A 21095-nucleotide genomic window follows, 5' to 3' on the forward strand; every position below is an offset into this window, starting at 1 on the left:
ATTGGGATGTTCGTTGTCTTTCAAATTGTTCTAGTTCTGGAGAGAAGATGAGTGTGGTCCAATATTACATTTTACACTGTGCAAAATGTAATGCTGGACTAAAATACCAAGTTACAATCTCTTCACCAAAATGCATATTAGACCGTTTTTATTTTCAGTTAAGTAGAAGGAACAACGTTTGGGCATCTCTTCTAGGAGAAAATTTGCACATGCTCTCACCTTCAACACTTTCATACCATATAAATCAATAAATTCCTCCACTAAGGAACATTCATACCTTATTCTCTGAAACCTCTGCCATGCTCCCAGCCCCCTGCTGGCTCTGCGAACAAGACTTTTTAACATAAAAGTATGCAGTAATGAGCACATGCGTACACTTCAGCATAACAAATAATTGCACAGTCTGACAAATCTTGATTGTAGTTACCCAGGCATCTCTACAAATAATTATAGAACAGGAGCCTAATCCTGCAAGCTCTCTATGTATTGTGGCTCGCATATAAATCAATAGGAGGTCTGCACACTAAGGACTTAAAAGGATCACAGTCTTGTTATAACTCTAGGTGAATGCTATTGTAGATATAAACAGTTCTTAGACTTTTTCGATTACATGGTACCATCTCAAGTGGACTGGAAGTGTACAAAAGAGTAAGATAACTTTGTTTTGCACCATATTAAAATTTACTCATTGTTTCTAAGTCTTGCAAATTCTTTCTGCATAATATCTCTAAGATACAGTACCCTTTCCTACCTATCCACACAGCTAAAACTCTCATCCTGGCTCTCGTCTTCATACATCTCAATTAATACTGCAACATCCTTTTCTATGGCCTTGATAAATGCAATCTTTCCCCGCTCATATACATTCACAATGCTGCTGCAAAGATCATTTTCCTAGATCATATCTGGATCTCATATTTAGTTTTGGTTCATCTCCAATTTTTAAAGTCAAGTCATATTTTTATACCATTTCCTGGCCGCTTTCCACTTTCTTTCTTTTTTTTTTTTTTTTTTTTTTTTAATGAAATCAGCACTTTCAACCAAGTTTTAAATCTTCATGGCTGATGTATAACTGGAGTTTTCTCACGTTTCACACTAATGACCCTGCAGTTATATAGGAGGAATCATTCCAATAGCCACACTGCTGCAAAACTACTTTCAAATAATGACCCAGATGAATAATAGCTCTCAGTCAAGAGGCTGACATCTCTCTAAAGTGCCATTTTAGGAACCAGGGAAATGTTCGCTTGAATGGCAGAGAAAGTGAGAGTGAACAAATAAAGGCAATTGCTTGAAAAACATTTTTTTAAATAACTGACAGAATCATGAAAAGGGGTAATTTCTGACCTGAAATTTTGTTTCTAGAAATATTTTCTATAACAATCCACCTAAGCTTGGAACATTTTTCCAGTCTTCTCACTGCAAACAGTGATGTCATTGTCAGAAACATCAGTACATGACATACACTTTACAGTACTGTTTCCTCCATTATAAATTCATCTGAGGATTTTTATTACTCAGAGACTCAGACTTTAAGGCCAGAAGAGACCATCATGATTATCTAGTCTGACCTCCTGCAAATTGCAGGCCACAGAACTTCAGTAACTCAGCCAGAAGTTAGGGGTCTATTTCAGGAGTGGGTGGATGAAGTCCTCAAATCTTGATTTAAAAAGACTTTGAGTTACAGAAAATCCACCATTTACTCTAGTTCAAACCAGCAAGTGACCAATATCCCACATTGCAGAGGAACACAAAAAACCCCAAAGTCTCAAAACCCCAGTCGGACCTGAGAGAAAATGTCTTCCCAACCCAAATATGGCGATCAGTTGCCCACATGCTCAGAGTTTAAGACCCACCAGACAGGCACCCGGGAAAGAATTTTCTGTAGTAATGTAGACCTTTCCTCCTCTAGGGTCCCATCTCTAGCCATTGCAGATTTGCTGAAAGGCGTCTCAGATGGTCCCCATGCCATTGTAGGCAATCTCATCATACCATCCCCTCCATAAACATACGGAGCTCAGTCTTAAAACAAGTTCTGGTTTTTGCCTCCCACTACTCGTCTTGGAAAGCTGGCCCAGAACTTCACTCCTCTGATGGTAGAAACTATCTAATTTCAAGTTGAATTTATTAATTGCCAATTTATATACAATGATGGTGTGGGGAAATTGGATCATCAGATTTATAGGAAGTATTTTCAGCAGCCAAATTTCAGACAGGAAACTATACCCTTTTTGCAATATTTCTGTTTTCATATTCCTGGTTTCACATAAGCTGTTTGCTAGGAAGCAATATCCTAAAAATACAAATACGCTGAAATAGTACAATATATAGAGAATAAATCAGAATATATACATATAAGAATTATATCAACAAATCACAGATAATACCTTTTTATCCCAAAAGGACCCTAAGGTGCTTTATAAACAATACACACATACAACGCTACTGAAATACAGTTATCTCTGGAGGACAACCACCCCAATTATACATGGTACATAGCACAATATTTGGGAGCAAGAAGTAATTTTGCCTAAGGTCATCTGGGCAACTCCCACTCTTACATAAGCATATAGAATCCTCAGTTTCCCACAGAGCAGACAAGAGCTCTGGGGCTTAAGTTCTGGGTGAAATTGACCAAAGTGCCTCAGTGTCTTAGGAACCTAAGTTCTATTTTCAAAATGGCAAAAGAGCCCAAATCCCCAGTGAGATTTAGGGCATGTCTAATGCATTCTACAGGACTGTGATTTCTAAAGTGCACTAACATGTTGCCTATTAATTAGTCTGTGTAGACTGGGCTGGTGCACTTCAGGTGCACATAGCGCTGTTTGAAATAACGTTTTGTTAAAGCGCGCTCAGGAAACTTTACTTTTTTTTCAGCCCCAGACAAATGAGCTCAGGAGGATAATTAATTCTCTGTGATAAAGAAAAAAAAACCCTACAATGTGATTAATTCCACAAATCCTCCAAATCCATCAGTCAGCTGAAGAGATGGTGTGAGAGATCTGACTCTAGTTCAGAAAAAGAGAGAGAGAGAGGTGCCACAGACTCTCCCAAATAAGAATTTTAGGTAAAGCTTTAAAAATATCTTCTTCTGACACTTGTAGACATTTAGAGGGTTTAGAAATAGTTCCTAAAAAGGATAATGAAGGAAGTGATATAAGTATGCTCCCAGTAGACTCTACTGTGTTCCCTTCATTCAATCCCTCTGACACTAAACAAAAATTCTCATTTGCCTCCAAACATGTCCAACTTCCACAAGGTAAGACTTCTCTCTGCTGATATTTCCCCAAAATAAATTTATCAGACACCTCTGGGCCTAGCATATGCAGCCTGCCCCATAAGTCTAATAATGCAACACTTAAGGACATCATAGACCAGAGGTGTGCAACCTGAGGCCCACACGTGACCAGACAGGGTAATCCATTGGTGGCCCGCCAGACAGTTTGTTTACATTGGCACGGCCACCCGCAGCTCCCAGTGGCCTCGGTTCGCCATTCCCGGCCAATGGGAGCTGCAGGAAACAGCGTGCACCGCAAATAAGTCCCAAATAAGTCTGGGGTTGGAATCACGATTTAAAAGGCTTTTTAAACTGTGTAAACATTTTATGTGGTTTAGAAATGCATTATTCTTAGTTTTCTTCTAATTTTTAATAGCTATACATTATCACAGCACAGATCTTTTTTTAACTGATTTAAGCTTTTGCTTTGTCTCAGTTCAAAGACTGGGTTTTGTTTAGAATTGTTTCTATAGTATGATGCTACTTTAACTTTACTTGTTAAGCTGTAAACAATAAATGAAAAGTAAAATGGAGAATACTTGGAAAGGTGTTTCACATTTTGCTGAAAATATTGGAGTAGCATATTTTTTCAAAGATGCTTTATGCCTACATTGACATTAGTGACATACAAAGTAGCTGTTATATTGTCACCAATGTATGAACTGCAAGAATTCCAAGATATAAAGACTGGAATCTCAAATTTCTTCTCACAGGTTCGATTGCTGTATTTCCCAGACACTCAGAAGTCCCATGGTAGACAGTGGAGGCAAAATTGGACAAATGATGGGCCATTAAAAAAACAGGAAAGTATTTTGATGAGTAATTCTGTTTATTACACATAATGATTGAAACTTATGACAGAGTGATTGAAATAAAATGACTGAAACTTTAGTGCAGGGCCCAGCTAAGGCCCCAATCCTGCACACACATCTGAATGTCTTCTACTTTATGCATGCAAGTATTCCCATTGACTTCAATCAGACTTTTCATCACTATAAAACTAAGCATGTGCAGAAGCGTCTGCAGTATCAGGGCTCTAAGTGGCATGAATGTGTGTGCTGCAGTGGAGGCAATGACATGGTTCCCACACTGTAGTGGTCCTGCACAGACCAGCACAGAGTGTGGCAATGGAGGCAGTCAATGCCTTAGCCACGATGCACCGGGGCTAAGAGGCAATTCATCTCAGGCAGAGAAAGGGGAATGGAAGGGCTTGCAGTGAAACTGCATGCTCATTGAAATGCATATCTGAAGGTGAATTGTGCCTCCCCCAAACCCGAGAGCTTCACCCAAATAAAAGCTTAATAATAAATAATAATAATAATTCTTTATGCAGGTGACGAGATTTCACCCATGTCTTTATAGAGGCCCGAGTGGTGCAACTGCTATTCTCTCAAAGAAACCTTTAGGTAATTAGGCAAAGCACAACAGTTTGCAAAATCTCAGAAATATGACAAACTATCTTCCCCAGTTTTTAACCAGGGCTGCTTGAAAATTTTTCATTAACATTGTTTTTTGGATGGAGAATTGGGTTTTTGATTGAATGAAAAATTTCATAGAAATTAGTTGCTTTGCACAGAAAACGTACTTTTTAATTGAAAAAGCCAAAACCAAAAAAAGTTCTGGATTTTAGCTGAAGACTTTTTAGTTTTGCACAAAGTGGTCTAAACTGTTCATGGAAAACATCAACAAAACTGGTTTGTTTTTTACATTGTTAATGAAATTTTCTATGGAAAAAAATACATTTTCCAAGCAGATCTATTTCAAACCCGCTTCCACAGCCCTGATTACAAAGTCCCACCTTTTCCTTCAGCAGCTGCTTTTACAATTCAGGTCTTCCTGGATTGTTATTACCCCAGTCCACCATTTGCCAGGCACAAATTAGTGCTTCTGCATCTTCCCATAGGGTATGTTAATGAGGCTGCAGTGTGACCTTAGATCATCACAGGAGTTGAGTACAGAGGCACTGGGAATCAGACACACCTCAGGGTCACAATTCCTCCCACTTCCTCCTGGCTCGTGGGAGGTAGTGAATTATCGCTGCTCTGTATTAACAGAGCTGCCAGTCCCACGGTAGTGTAGTGGGTCTGGCCAATGAAAAATAGGGATAGAGACAAGGCTCCACCCATGCCTTCTTGTTCACTCACTCCAGGGAGGGTATAACCATACAAGTAGCCCAACTTATTCCTGCATGTCTAGACCCAAGATCTGGGTATCCACATAAGGCTGCAAAGGGGAATTCTTACTCCCCTTGCTTCTTTGCATGGGTATGTAGTCCAAGTCACAATGTAGCCCATAGTGAATATTGCAGTATGAAGGTAACCAGAAAGTCTGAATTCCCTGTTCCAAATAGAATTCTGAAGAAAACAACTATTCCACCTATTAGTACTTCCAGTGTGCATGAACAAAATGATCAAATTTGCCCATAATTAAGCGGTGTGTGTGTGCCACAGAAGGAGAAATAATCTGAAGAAAAGCTAATTATTGTGACTTGGAAAATGATGCTGAATAATAATTACAGCACAGCACCTTTAACATGATTTCTCTCTCTCTCTCTCTCACACACACACACAAAAGCTGGACCACAGGAAGGAAAATGAAGTTGTATTTTGTTCAGAGAGGGAAAAGACGACAGGATAATGTGAAATAAGTAAAATGGCATGTAGACAGCATTTTGATAAGGATTCTGCCAGGATCATAGTTCATATAAATTTCAGACCTATACTGCACATCTGCAAATTCAATTTTTAAAATAGTTCCACAAGGCTTCTTCCATTAGCACCATCAGAATAGTCATTTTAATTTGGAGCTGAAGAGACCGGCGTAGAACAAAAGCATTCGAATTCTATTCCAGAAAAAAATAGAACATAAACAGTTAAAAATAGTCTGTCAAGAAATAATTACCTATAATTTTCGTCTGTCACTGCTAAATAATTAGTCTTTTCTTGTGCAATAAAGTTATCATTAATAAAGGACTTTCAGAACTTCTTTGCAGCAACGGTTCTGTCAAGCTTGCTTTATCTGCTGTCCTTGATTTCTGCGTCTGATTTCTTCCCATTTTTCTGTCAGGGTCCAGATGGTTACAGGGACCAATTTGTTATGATTCAATGACATTCTCAATAAGCACAGCCCATTCCAATCACTGTGTGTACTGTTAACAGCAGTACGTTCCTTGGATGGGAACTGTCATACGTTGACACCAAGGGTCTTATCAGACATCTGTTTAAATTAAGAGATCCAAATTCCTGCTGATTAATGACCTTTTTCTGTGAATAAACAGGAGGATCAGGAGTTAATTAAGGTACATGTTCAATTACTCTAATTGGTGTCAGGTGTACTATTTCATATCAGATACAAAGAGAACTGCTTTGCTGCTTTTGGACACATACAGTGCTACCTACTACACATACAGACAGGCTACAGTTTTGTCAACCCATTAATAACCTTTGGGAAAACACTATGAGGTTTACTTTCTTGCAAATCACAAAGCTAAGTGGTGGACAAACTGAACCACAATCTTCCTGGTGTAACTCCAAAGATTTCCCCAACGATGAATTTGGCCTGGAATCCTAGCATTCTAGTCGGTGTCGTATATTTCATGTACAAAATGCTGACCAGAAATAAAATGCTATGTAGCTTCCTGGTCAAAATTTTCAAGGAATTTTTAAATACAGGATTTGAAAACTGAATATAGTGACCTTGATCTATTGACCTCTAAGGATGAAAACTTTCCACCTCCATCCATGGACATGCAGGGTCTGAACCACAATGAATAGCCTCTCTGTACTAGACCCTGGAAGTTCCATGAAGGATTTTCTGCAATCCTCTACATGTCACAGAGTTGAGCAAGTGGCAAGAATCCTCCCACAATGTACACCCACTGGCTCCAAATGCTGCTTCCAAGAGTCAAACATCTGCTGCCTGCTACTCTGACCACGTTTGAGCTCTGCCACGTTGGTCTAAATTTCCACCCCCACCAATAGCAGGTAGGTGATATAAATTTCACCCCAAGTTATTCTTTATCATTCTCCATCTATTCTATATATACACACAATGAAAAATGACAGATTTGTTGTTTGCTCAAGTTTATCCTCAAGTTTGTATTCTGAACAAAAATTGATTAAATTAATTTAATTTATTAAAAAGTTTTTTTCTTAAATGTCTTTTTATTTGATTGTTATCAAATATACAATGAAGCTTTGAGAAAGCTGCATTTGCCATCTCACGATTTGATCAAGAACTGCATTTCCAGAAATATTTATTGGATACATCAGAAATGTAATATGCAACCCCAGTGGGTTATGTCAATGTCCTCTGAGTGAAATAGCAGCAACTTGTAAAACAGGTCTACATTTTTTGTACAAGACTTAAACTCGATAGTGGAAGTTGATATATTTATTCACAGCTAGGAGAGCCATGAATGTCAGAGCAAGGAAGTCAGTCTGCTAAATGAAGTTTAGAGTTATGAGAGCTCGTGTGATAGTTTATGAAACTAGTGTGCAAGTTTAATAAAAGTTCACTTTACATCATCTCAGTATCATCAGAATGATTCTGGACTTGCAAGTCATCACAAGCATAAGCCTGGTGCTGCTGTGAAACATAGGATGTCACTGCTCTGCCTGTACCATCAATGAAACTAGCAGCAAATACTGAAGGATAACAAAAGGAAAGTATGATTGATCTCCATGAAAAAACGGCAAATAAAAATCAAATGATTGAACCCCAAGTTAGAGGTAAGTACATTTCTTTGAATGTCATGTTTGCATCAGTGACAGACTCCATCTAGTTTGCGTCAAAGCATATTAGTAAATATTTTATATCCCATCATATCTTGTATTGTACTGTATTTATCCAAGAAATATTTTATAAAATATTTCTCTCTAAAAATACTGCCTGTGCAGAATACTCACTCTTTGAGTCTTAACACTTGTGCACACCTCTAGCTCTGTAGGTTTCCAGACTAGGGGAAGCGCATGAGCCAGGTCTACCATTTGTCACTCTCTGCTACTCCCTGCCAAACATAAATGCTGCTGTTTGAACATTCCAGTCAATCAGTTTCTTCTTGCCTGTGGATCACACTTTCATTGACTATTGCTGCAGACCTGGAGTTTTCCCCGGATCCCTTCAGTGCCTTGCTGGGTGCCTGTTTCTACACCATGTCTTCCAGTCAGTTATCTTAAATAATTGAAACCTTTGCCTCAGTCACTTTGGCACACTGTTGCAGTGTTTTCACACCTGTTTCTTCCTAGTTTTTTGACATACTCCTCAGTGCTCAGGCACCACTAGTCTTTGGCTTGATTTTGGCACTCCTACCCCCATTTCTCTTTTGGCTAACACTTCAGCATTCTTACAACATTTGTGTACTGATGTGCTGAGGACAATCTAGATGGTCTGGCACCAACGTTTGTTAGAGTCTGTGTTTGATCTTCGCACCTCACTGTTCACACTTGGCATTAAGTTTGTTGATTCTCATTGCAACTTGATGGTAGTTTTATTTTGGGGAAATCCCTTGAGAGTCTGACTCTCGGAGAGTGAGAATGCTGCACAAGTGATATTTTTAGGAAAGGAGAGCAATTACTTGCAATTCTTCATTACTGAAGATATCATTTTGCACAACTGCCACTCACTCATCTCCTCTCATAGTCTGCAGGCTACCTTTTCTTAGCTGTCTCTCCTGCACTTTGTTTTCCATTTTTTTTTTTTAACTGAGGCACTTTTTAAAAAAAAAAGTCATATGTTGATCACCTAGAACTGGCTGTTACTTCTGGGAGATTTGCATCCAACGCAGTTACTGATTGGGATGCTGAGACTGCAGTCGGAGGCAGTGGACAACAGTAGAAGATCCAACTGAAGAAGTGCACACAGAAAGTCATCAGCAGTGCGCAACACCACATTTTATTGATCTGACAAAACCCAAGAATTATGTGAGATATTCTTGAGTGCCATCTACTGGCTCCTCAACAATTTACATATATACAGACGAGGAGCCCTCCTGCTAGTCAGCAGACAGCCTTACTCACCCACAAACCCATTGCCACTGTCATCAAAGATCAAAATACCTTATTACACAGTTTTAAGCTAAACGGTTTGGAGCCAAAAGTGAGAATCCTGCAAGATATCTTCAGACAAGCCGAATAAAAGAAAAGTAATGTTCCCCTCTTTATATATAGTATTTTCCTTACTGAAATTTAGAACTCTAGAAAATAAATGCATTGGGGGTTTGTGTTTTTTTTAAGGGTGGGGGGGAGGCGGCATTATTCTGCCGAAGTTTCTTGACTTTGTACTTATGTTGCTTCTCATAAAATAATGGCTTGTTGGAAAAACACCATGTTTCTGGCCTTACAGATGTCTTTTAGCTACTTTTCTGTATCTTTTGTTCACATTATGATAAACGTATGATGAAGTTGTGTTTACTCATGTTGTCATTTTCTCCCCAATAAACAATAGGAGACATAATACAATCATCTGCTACATGCTGAGGCAGAGTGAGTTTTGCATTGTGTTCATGAAAACCAGAAAGCATTTTTCCGTTCTTAAAAGAACATTAAACAATGCTACTTTATTGGATTTAATTAGGTGAGAAGCATTCGTGGTTTCTATATTTGTATACAACTATTTTAAAATGCAGATGTATTTTAACATAACCTTTAAAAAGTAACTATTTTAATACCATCTTGTTACCATCATGCTTTCTTTATCTCACAGAGATATTCACGTATCGTCATTCTCACTTTTATATTACTGGACTGCAGGGTGGATTTGATTTAAATCACTAGTCAGGAAGACTCGATTTAATCATGAATTTCTACATACAAGTGCCTTCTTGTTGGTTGTTATAACCTTAATACATATTCTTCATAACTCAGAGATAGATGCAGGTTTTATTTTTAGAAGGCACACATTATACATTTTTAAGTGATTTATTTTGAAAACTTTTCAGATTAGTTTTACAGCTACATCAGAAAACGAATGATTGTTTGGTTATTTCATTTACCAAAGGTAATTGAAGCAGATATTTATGAAGTCATTGGGAGGTGATCTATCTCCAATTCAACAAGGACTACTTCCCACCATCAGGTCTGTTACCTGTTACACCTTGCCTTCTATGGAAAGGGTTGGATAAGGGTTGGGAGGCCAGGGCTGTGGAAACGGGTTTGAAATAGATCTGGTTGGAAAATGTATTTTTTTCCTGTAGAAAATTTCATTAACAATGTAAAAAAACAAACAAACCAGTTTTGTTGATGTTTTCCATGGACAGTATAGGTTTGAAATTTATATGCCTTCTATGGAACCTAGAAACAGAGCAACCTTGCCCCATACATAGCATTGCTTCAAGTGATGTGCTATAGAGAGGTCAGCTACACTACCACCATATGCAAGCAGCTACTGATCTGACCCAGCATGTGCCTTTATCTGTGCTCAATCTCTCCTGTACCACAAGCAAGCACTAGATTCTGGCAAGGCATGGGACTGTGGTAAACAAAAGAGAGCAAAACTTAGAACCCATGCTGCTGAGTGCAGAATATAAATTCAGACCAGAAACTGACAGCAGATATGATGGAGAAAGAATGAATATATGAGGAACTGAGTGAAAGGGAGGAGTGGGAACCCTTTTTGCTGTTCTCCAACAACTGCCAAAACCCTCCCATACGTACTTCCTTGCCCATCATCCTGTATGAACCCCTCCACTGTGCTTGTTTTTTCCACACTGAAAATCTGGAAAACTTTTCCCCCCAAAACTACTTTCTTTCCTCTCCCTTTACCCAAGTCACAAGCATGCTTCACTCTTCTGTGTCCTACCCAAATAAGATCTGGTTTCCTTGACCTCTCAGAAACCCCTTTCATGGGAGAATTTTGGAAAGGTTGCACAGCCCCTGTCCATTCCGCACCTGGGGAAATAGACGATTCTGTCTCTAAAGCCATCAACCACCCATATTTTTCAAGGCCTAAATACACTAACAAAATAAAACAACAATCAGTAGGTTATATTGCTCTTTCCAATTTTGTGTGTGTTTGTTTTACATATGAAGAAATATGATATGTCTTGAGTGTGTTGCCTGCAATTTTTAAACTACTGCTTGGTTTTTCAAGCAGTAGTAAAGATTATAAATACTATTATTTTACTACATTTCAGCATACCGTGAATTGAGGCAAAAACAGAAATATATACATATTTCTCATGCAGCTACCAGAGCCATTTTTATTAGTAGTAAAAGCTCAAACCTTTAATGCAACAACTCAAAATTGGGCTTCTCCTCAATAAATCCATATTTCATACTAAAGAAGCAGGTTGCCTGTGCATTTAAGGTCTGGCTCTCATCAGGCTGCAATACTGAGTTGTAAAATCTCCATCTGGATGAAGGTTGAATGTTGTGGTCACTGGGGCACAAAAAACAAAAAAATGAAGAACGTTATCTTTAACGAGTATTAGTGCTTTCTAAATCCTAGTTTGGGCTAATAAATCCTTCTCATTTCAAATGTGGGATGGATAAATAGTTTATGAAATAATATCTGCAACCGTTAGAATATTTTTTTTCTTATTTGTAAAGCACAGTTCAAAAATATCTGCTTTTATCCTTAAAATCTTATTGGCATTTATTCCAACAGAGGAAAAGGAACCAAACATCATATGTTTCCATCGTCCTTGTAGCATAAATGACCTTTTCAGATACTTTGACTATAATAAATTCAACATACAGCAAAGGAAAAAATAAGAAAAGCCACAAGGACTGAATTAGTGATACAATGATGCATATACTAATTCAGTCAAAATTACTCTGGAGGTAAGTAGGGCTACACATCAACAGCTGGTCAATAGAAGATACAGGTGGTGAGCACCTCTGGAAATCCAGACACTTATCCAGATGCCCATATACTGTGTGTTAGTCCAAAGGTGGGCAAACTACGGCCCATGGGCCACATCCAGCCCACGGGACCATCCTGCCCGGCCCCTGAGCTCCTGGCCCAGGAGGGTAATCCCCCCGTAGCCACGCTGACTCGTGGGCAGCATTCTGGGCGTCAGGGCTGCATGCTCATGCAGGGCAGCATGTCTGGCTCTGGCCGGGCGGCACGGCTGCCAGACATGCTGCTCTGAGCAGCATAGTAAGAGGGCTGGGGCCGGTGGTTTGGATAAGGGGCAAGGAGTTCCAGGGGGCAGTCAGGGGACAGGGGGTGGTTGGATAGGATGGAGGTTCGGGGAGGGGCAGTCAGGGGACGGGGAACAGGGGGTGGTTGGATAGGGGGTGGGGTCCCAGGGGGCATTTGGGAGTGGAGGTGTGGATGGGGGTGGGGCAGTCAGGGAACAGGGAGGAGAGGGGGTTTGGATAGGGGCAGGGGTCCTGGGAGGGGGCGGTCAGGGGACAAGGAGCAGGGGTGGGTTGGATGGGTGGGGAGGTCTGAGGGGGGCAGTCAAGGGGTGGGAAGTGGGAGGGGTTGGATAGGGCGTGGGGGGGCCAGGCTGTTTGGTGAGGCACAGACTTCCCTACCCGGCCCTCCATACAGTTTCGCACCCCAATGTGGTCCTCGGGCCAAAAAGTTTAACTACCCCTGTGTTAGTCATATTACCCCATTGTGCTAGGCATCGTTCAAACAAAGAACAAAAAAAAAAAAGACAGTCTCCTGCTCCAAAGAGCTTGCAGCAATCTAAATTGCTTTAGGTATCTGGTTTAGGTGTGATCATGAAGGATCCTAGAAGTACATTTGCCACAGAAAAATGCGGCATTTGCATTTTTTACAGAGCATTTTTAGTTTTTCTATTATACAGCTGCGGTTTGCTGCTCCAGGCCAATGGTGGCTGCGGGGAAGCGGCACGGGCCAAGGGATGTGCTGGCCACCCTTCCCGCAGCCCACATTGGCCTGGAGCGGTGAACTACAGCCAGTGGGAGCCGCGATTGGCCGAACCTGCGGATGCGGCAGGTAAACAAACTGGCCCAGCCCGCCAGGGGCTTTCCCTGAACAAGCGGCGGACTGGCTTTGAGAACCCCTGGACTAGATGAAGGAAGTCCACAGCCTGATTATTAACCAAACAAATCTTTAAAATGCACTTCTACTCTGAACAGTTACTGTTTACATTGCACCTTCCTACTGCCTGTGCTTATGTAAAGTCTTATCTGATATGATATAGTGACAAAGATAGTTTACTTACTATTTTTCACGCCTTTTATCAGTTTTGTAGTATCAACTTCACTCTGGAAAAATGACCTGGATTCCATTCTGCCTCATGTGCAGACAGAGTTGTTAGCCAAGTTCCAATTACAGGGCCAAATTCTGTTCTTATTTTATACCTATTCAAATCTACTGAATATGCAGTTGCACAGGTACAAATTGAAGGCAGAATATTTGAAGGTAATAGAACAGAACAGCTCAGAGTATGACTTGCAAAGTCTTTACTATCTGTCATTAGAGTAATAATGAGTGATGATGAGCAAGCTAGGAAGAATGCAGTGTCATATCCATATATCTCAGGTTGAGTTTGTCAGGTTGACAGAAATAACACAACCTTTTAACTTGTAAGTTGAGAAAATTTGTTCTGGAAATCACTGAGAACAATACACAATGTATCCCATTTCAGAGTCATTTCAAGAGTGGCACTCTAAATCTGCTGATGTTTTTATTCTCATGGTACTGACTCTGTCACTCTAAAATGCCAGTTTATTCCAGAGAATGTTAAAAATGCTTTTGGAAAATCTGATTGAATATGTGAATAAGAGTGAGAAGAAGTGTGAGCCAACAGAGCTGAAATTTTTCTTGAAGATTAAAGGCATCTGATTCAAGCAGGACAGGCTATCAGGATACCAAAACGGGTCATAACTATCATGAGCCATGAAGAAGTGTAATTATTCTCCAAAGGCAAGAACCAGGTCATTATGTATAGAAGGAAAAGAGCTTGAGAATAGAGAAGCATATACAAGAGTCCCAGCCCTCCACACAGCCAACCTCTCATTAATGTTTTTGATGAAATCTGAGATTATTGTTCAATATGAAATCCATTATTTTATTTAGACTCCTGAAGAAGCTGGCAGGGTCCCTTTCTTTCTCTCTCTTCCCTCACACACAACACACAAAGGTGTTTTTTTTTTTATTTATTGGGGGGGGGGGGGTTGCTGTTCCTTATATTACAAGGATTTATGGCTCTCTTCTCCCTTTGAGAAGTTTCATGCACCTCTGTGAAAAATGTTCATGGCTTTCATGTGCATCTGGAATGTATAGGTTCAAAATACAAAAGAAAAACTTGATTAGGAGGGCACTTGCTTGAGATGGCAACTTTATCTCTCATATCTGAGTTGGCAGCTGCAATATCTACTTCCATCAGAACCCCTATCTTGCTATCTAAGTTGAAGAGTCACCTGGAGGTGTCACACAATCTGTACAGAAGATGGCAAACTAACGTCTAATTTCCTCAATGCCCACACACTAATCCTCATCAATTAAGGGCTCCCATATAATTAAACCATAACTTTCTGTCAAAAATGTATTAATTAGACAAGGGAGACCTTTTTTTTCCTGTGGATCCTGCTGGGAAAAATAAAAATGCCAAATGACCCAAGCTCAACTTTCCAAAGAAAAACAAGGCTGAGGAAACCCAGAAGTCTCTCACATAGGACTTCACAGCTATGAAGGACTTTCTAACTACCAAGGACTTTCTAACTGAAGGTGATTAAAATGGAGAATGCTCCTTAAATAAACGAGATTACCTCACCCACCTTGTGTCTCTAATATCCCGTGACTAGCAGGGCTACAACTACAGTCCTTAAGGCAAAGACTAACTTACTCTTGAGGAGAAACAAAAAGATCTTCAGAACAGATCACACAGGAATAATTTGTAGCTACTGGGGGTCCCTGAAGCACTGGAAGGAAAAAAACATGATTAACCTTCTCCAGAACATATTCTCTGAGGTCCCAGGATTGGGTCTGGTTTGCCTCCCTGGAAACTGAAAGGGCTCATCAAGTAGCAGGGGCCAAAAGGAGAGAGAACAACAACTCTAAATTTCAATGGCCAGGATTTAATGACAAAGTTAAGCTGATGTCTGCTGCTAGGCAAAAAGGAACTCTTAAGTATATGGATTTTAAACACTCTTTGTATCCAGACTTCTCTGTAAATTTAAGCAAGAAGAGAACAGCATTTAATGGCATCAAACAAACTCTCAGGGGATTAGACATTAAATATAGCTTCGTATATCCTGTGATCTTCATAATGAAGCTTACAGACTCTGAAATACTACAATACCCCATCAGATGCTTGGCATACACTACAGGAATGAAGATTATAACCCCTGAAGAAAAGCAATTATGATTGGAAAAACCAGGCAACTCACATACATATATTTGAAATATAGGATATATTTAAGAGTTAGAGGATATAATTAGTACTGTTAGACAAGATATTTAATATAGTTTGATAATCAATATTTTCAATATATTGATAGCCAGCATGAGTATATGTATATATTCAACACAACTATATTACTCTTCTCTCCTTATTTTTACCTATATTTATAAGTCTATGTATATATTATATTCATGACGCTTATATATTCATGAATATTTTCTTGCATGTTATTTGTGACTCCCTATATAAACTACATGTGTGAACTTGTATATTTATTTTTACATTTCTACCCATACTTAAACCTTATCTATTTATAATAAGCATATGGTAATATATTCATATTCATTTATTTGGACACATCATTTGTGTCACTTCATGTTTACCTTTCTTTATTAGTCTGTGAGTATGGATATGTATATACAATATTAGTATTTATATACCACCATATACTTTTGCATTCATATCTATGAAGCAATAGATTTAATTCATTTATATACCTTGGCACATGTAGGTATTTTGGTAAATTAAGGTATATTTCCGGCAAATTCCTAATTAATTCATATTGTGCGTGGGAAGGAGTGGGAAGGAGGAGGATGAAGGCATACACCGTTCAGGATTGGAACATGCCCAAACTGAAAGTTTGGGAAATGAAGGGTAAGGTGGGTGATGTATGGGGGCAGTGGGAGGTTGTTTCTTTGTTTAATGGGCAGCAGGTTGTTTTATTTTCTATGGAGCAGTGGTGCAAGTATGCTGGTATGGTATGCTGTACCAGTAAGCTATTTATAGCTGGTACGGCATACCGGAAAGACCGAGGAGCCTGCCCCCTGCCCCGTCCCCTGACCTTCCATGGAGCTGTCTCTCCTCTGTCTGTACAGCAACCCCACTGGAGGATAGGGCTGGGGGGGAGGGGGCAGGGCTGCGGGTGGTACAGCTGTCAGAGGAGCTGCCGGTGGGAACGGCAGCGGGTAAAGGAGCAGAATGCTGACAGCTCCTCCAGCACAGCTTCTGTACCACCCCCCAAGCCCAGTCCTCCAGTGGGGCTCCTGTACAGAGTCCATGCAGAAGGACTCAGGAAATGGGGCTGTGTGGAAGGGCTCAGGGAGGCCCTGATCTCCTGGGAACCACAGCAGTGAAAGGAGCAGAATGTGTGGCGGCCTGATGGCCCCACACTGGCATCTCCTCCAGCACTGCTGTACTGCCCCCAGCCTGGCCCCCAGCCCTTCCACACAGCTGCATCTCCTGAGTCCTCCTGCCTGGGGTCTGTACATCAGAAGTCTCCAGCGCAGCGGAAAGAGGACAGTGTCTCCCCTCCCTGCCAGGTAACATGGAATGGATGTGGATCATGGGGAGGGGATGGGGAGAGTGTGGGGGCCCCGGGCTGGGTAGGAGGAGTCACATGGGGGGGTCACGTGCCCCCCCCTTTGTGTCCCTCCCATGAGGGCAGCATACCAGCAAGAAATGATTTCTACTTGCACCACTGGTACGGAGAGGCACTTGGAGTAATATCATCATTTCTCATCATGGTCATAGTGCTACAAGATCCTCGAAATAGAAGTTAAATACACTTCTACTTAGAGACTCTAAATTTCTTCGGATGGCTGAAACATCCATTACCAACTTCTTGAAGGAAAATACAAATACTGTCTCCTCTAATATAACTATATGGGACACACTAAAGGCTGCCCTAAGGGGAGAATGTATAAAAATTGCATCTGAAAAGAAGAAAGGAACACATTACATAATTCTTTGGCACAAGCAGCTGCTAAGTTGGGGGGGGAGGACATAAAGATCCTTACAATAATGAGCTGTTGCACTCTCTCATTACCACAAAATACAAATACAATGAATGTATGTCCACCCAGATTTAATTGATACTTACATAACTTAACAAAGGCATTATGAATGGAGGGATAAGTGGGCAAACTCCTAGTGAGGAGAATTAAAATGGCTTCATCCAGTAACACTATCCTCTTTACTGCAGGACAATGGTCATTTTGTACAAGAACCTGATAAAATTAAGAGGCAATTTAAAGACTTCTATGAATCCCTTTACACATCACATTGTGAGTTCAATTTCAATCTATTGGACCAATTTGGGGAAGGACTACCCTAAATATATTGTTGATAACTCCAACTGATTATATGAAGGAAGATATATCTCTACTATAAATTAAGCAGGAAATTGGCTTGCTCAATTATGGCAAAGCACTTGGATGTGATGGCTTTCCAGCAGAATTTTATAAGACATTTATCAATCCATTAGCACGGATACTGTCTGAAGTCTATGAAATATTTACAAAGGAAATAATCTCATGGGACATGAAGACAGTGATGATTATCCGCATTCTTCAAAAAGGCAAGAACATTCTTCATTGTAGGGATTACTGCTCCGTATTTCTTTTGAATACAGATGACAGAATTCTGACAAAGGTTCTCAGTTCATGGTTAAACAACATAGCTCTACCAATAATTCCCACAAACCAGGTAATTTTATTTGAAGCAGATTAGCAGCAGACAATACTCAGAAGATATTCTACCGAATCCTTAGGGCCCTACCCTAAGCCATGAAAAACATCACGGACTGTGAAATCTGGCCTCCCACCATGAAAGCTGGTCTTTTGCGTGCTTTTACCCTGTACCAGTAGTGGGCAACTTGCAGCCCACAGGCTGCATGCAGTCCATCAGGGTAATCTGATTGCGGGCCACGAGACATTTTGCTGACCTTGACCGTCTGTTGGCATGGCCCCCTACAGCTCCCAGTGGCCACTATTCACCATTCCTGGCAAACAGGAGCTGCGGGAAGCGGTGGGCCGCAGAGACGTGCTGGCTGCCACTTCCTGCAGCTCCCATTGGCTGGGAATGGCGAACCCCAGCCACTGGGAGCTGCAGGAGCCGTGCCTGCAGATGGTCAACGTCAGCAAAATGTCTTGCAGCCCACAATCAGATTACCTTAATGGGCCACATACTGCCTGTGGGCCGCAGGTTACCTACCACTGCCCTATGGTATGCAGATTTCTCAGGGGGGGGGAGCAGCGTTTCTCAAATTGGGGTCCTGATCCAAAAGGGAGTTGCGGGCGGGGGGGTTGCAAGGTTATTTTAGGGGGGCTGCAGTATTGTCACCTTACCGCTGCGCTGCCTTCAGAGCTGGGTGGCCAGAGAGCAGCAGCTGGTGGCCGAGCACCCAGCTCTGAAGGCAGCGCCCCCCCAGCAGCAGCGCAGAAGTAAGGGTGGCAATACCATACCATGCCACCCTTACTTCTCTGCTGCTGCCTTCAGAGCTGGGTGACCGGAGAGTGGCGGTTGCTGACTGAGGGCCCAGCTGTGGAGGCAGAAGCGCAGAAGTAAGGGTGGCAATACCATACCAGGCCATCCTTACTTCTCTGCTGCTGCTGGCAGCGACTCCACCTTCAGAGCTGGGCTCCCAGCCAGCAGCTGCCACTCTCCAGCTGCCCAGTTCTGAAGGCAGCGCCGCCACCAGCAGCAGCACAGAAATAAGGTTAGCAATACCGCATCACCCGCCTACAATAATCTTGTGACCCCCCCACAACTCCTTTTGGGGTCAGGACCTCTCAGTTACAACACTGTGAAATTGTAGATTTAAATATCTGAAATCACGACATTTAGGATTTTTTAAATCATCTGACCATGAAATTGACCAAAATGGACCGTGAATTTGATAGGGCCCTACTAAGCCATCAGGCACAAACAACTTATGTTCCAGCTGTTATCCCATCATGAGATGCTAAAAAGGCCTTCAGTTGAGTGGAATGGCTTCAAGCGATCCTGGGAAAATTAGGATTTGGACCTAAATTTCTGACTTCAATTTATATTATTTACAAATCACCTCTTACCTCTGTTCTGACTAATGGTATTTTCTCCTCTACTTTTCACTTAAATCAAGGAATGCATTAGGGTACCCTCTATCCCTTCTACTATTTGATATAGACATGGAACTGCTAGCAGCATATAGCAGACAGACATCCTCCATTGAAGGAATTATTATCCGGAATGATGTGCACAAGATTAGTTTATATGCAAATAATATTCTGTTCACTCTAAAAAAAATCCCTTCTTTTTGATTACACCACCACTCACTGCAGTAAACCACTTACATAAGAACGGCCAAACTGGGTCACACCAAAGGTCCATCTAGCCCAGTATAAGGTCTTCCGACAGTGGCCAATGCCAGATGCTTCAGAGGGAATGAACAGAACAGATTATCAACAAGTGATCCATCCCCTGTCATCCATCCCGTCACCCATTCCCAGCATTCCCAGTGAGGTAACAGGATTTTGGATAAATTGGAACAAGTCTCTGTGACACGCTAGCGTACAATCCAGACTGTGTCTACCCTGCCCTGCAATCTTGGGTGCCATGCAATGCTTTGCTGAAGGAGTCCCCACCTAGGCCACTCACAAAGAGTCTTCCAGCATGCAAGCCACACCCTGAGGTGTTTGGGTGTAACTGCAACCTGCCAGCCACACTTGGGTTATATTCTGGCTCTCACCAGACTTGGTTATATTGCAGGGTGACCCCAAAACACTTCCAGTCCTAGACTTCCCCCCAGAAATGTATGTCCTGTACTACCCAGCCCACTCCTGGACAATACAAGCTATATTAGGTCAGTTTTTTTCTTTAAGAGGAACAGTATGCATACAACTTGCCACCCCAAATGGAGTTTTACATCAATTTAAACATGCTGTTTTAGGTAAACAATTAAATAAATTTATTAACTACAAAGGGATACATTTCAAGTGAGTACAAGTAATGAGTCATAAAAGTCAGAAATGATTACAAGAAAAATAATGATAAAACATGACTGGTGCCTAACTTTACAAATTTATGTTAAATTCAAAGCAAAGCAGTCCAAGTAAGTAAACTTCTTAGGTCAGGACCTCTCCCCCAGTCCAATGGCTGCTTCCTTCAGATGCAGTGAATTGATGGGCAGAGAGAGAGAGAGAGAAGGCTGCCTTGAGGTGTTTGTCCCTTTTTATAGGTTTCAGAGTGGTAGCCGTGTTAGTCTGTATCAGCAAAAACAACGAGGAGTCCTTGTGGCATCTCAGAGACTAACGAATTTATTTGGGCATAAGCTTTCGTGGGCTTATCACTTCATCAGATGCATGGAGTAGAAAATACAGTAGCAGGTATAAATACCCAGCACATGAAAGGATGGGAGTTGCCTTACCAAGTGGGAGGTCAGTCTAACGAGACAATTCAATTAACAGTAGGATCCCAAGGGAGGAAAAATCACTTTTGTAGTGGTAATGAGAGTGGCCCATTTCAAACAGTTGACAAGAAGGTATGAGTAACAGTAGGGGAAAAATTAGGTTTAGGTTTTGTAATGACCCAACCACCCCCAGTCTTTATTCAGGCCTAATTTGTCCCTTTTTTATAGTCTCAGTCCCCTTCTTGAAAAACATTTCCATCTGGGTACCAGGAGACAAAAAGTCTAGGTGAAAGGATGTTCCCTGCTGCTTTTTCCTTATCTGTTTG

At 41.1% G+C, this 21095-nt stretch overlaps 1 protein-coding gene across 2 annotated transcripts in view; it reads right to left on the minus strand.

Annotated features, from left to right (window-relative positions):
- CLSTN2 (calsyntenin 2) overlaps positions 1-21095 on the minus strand; it is a 693894-nt gene that overhangs the window by 588306 nt on the left and 84493 nt on the right. The window contains exon 1 of one of the 2 annotated variants that reach the window (XM_084640207.1): positions 19715-19791. The exons of the other annotated variant lie outside the window; for it this stretch is intronic. Within the exon in view, the coding sequence (XP_084496333.1) occupies positions 19715-19751 (37 nt within the window). The 5' untranslated portion in view covers positions 19752-19791. Of the gene's footprint in view, positions 1-19714; positions 19792-21095 lie in introns of those variants that run through there. 2 annotated transcript variants of the gene reach the window in all.

The sequence above is a fragment of the Lepidochelys olivacea genome, assembly GCF_965140295.1.
Source record: "Lepidochelys olivacea isolate rLepOli2 genome assembly, chromosome: 9".
Taxonomy (NCBI): Eukaryota; Metazoa; Chordata; order Testudines; family Cheloniidae; genus Lepidochelys; species Lepidochelys olivacea.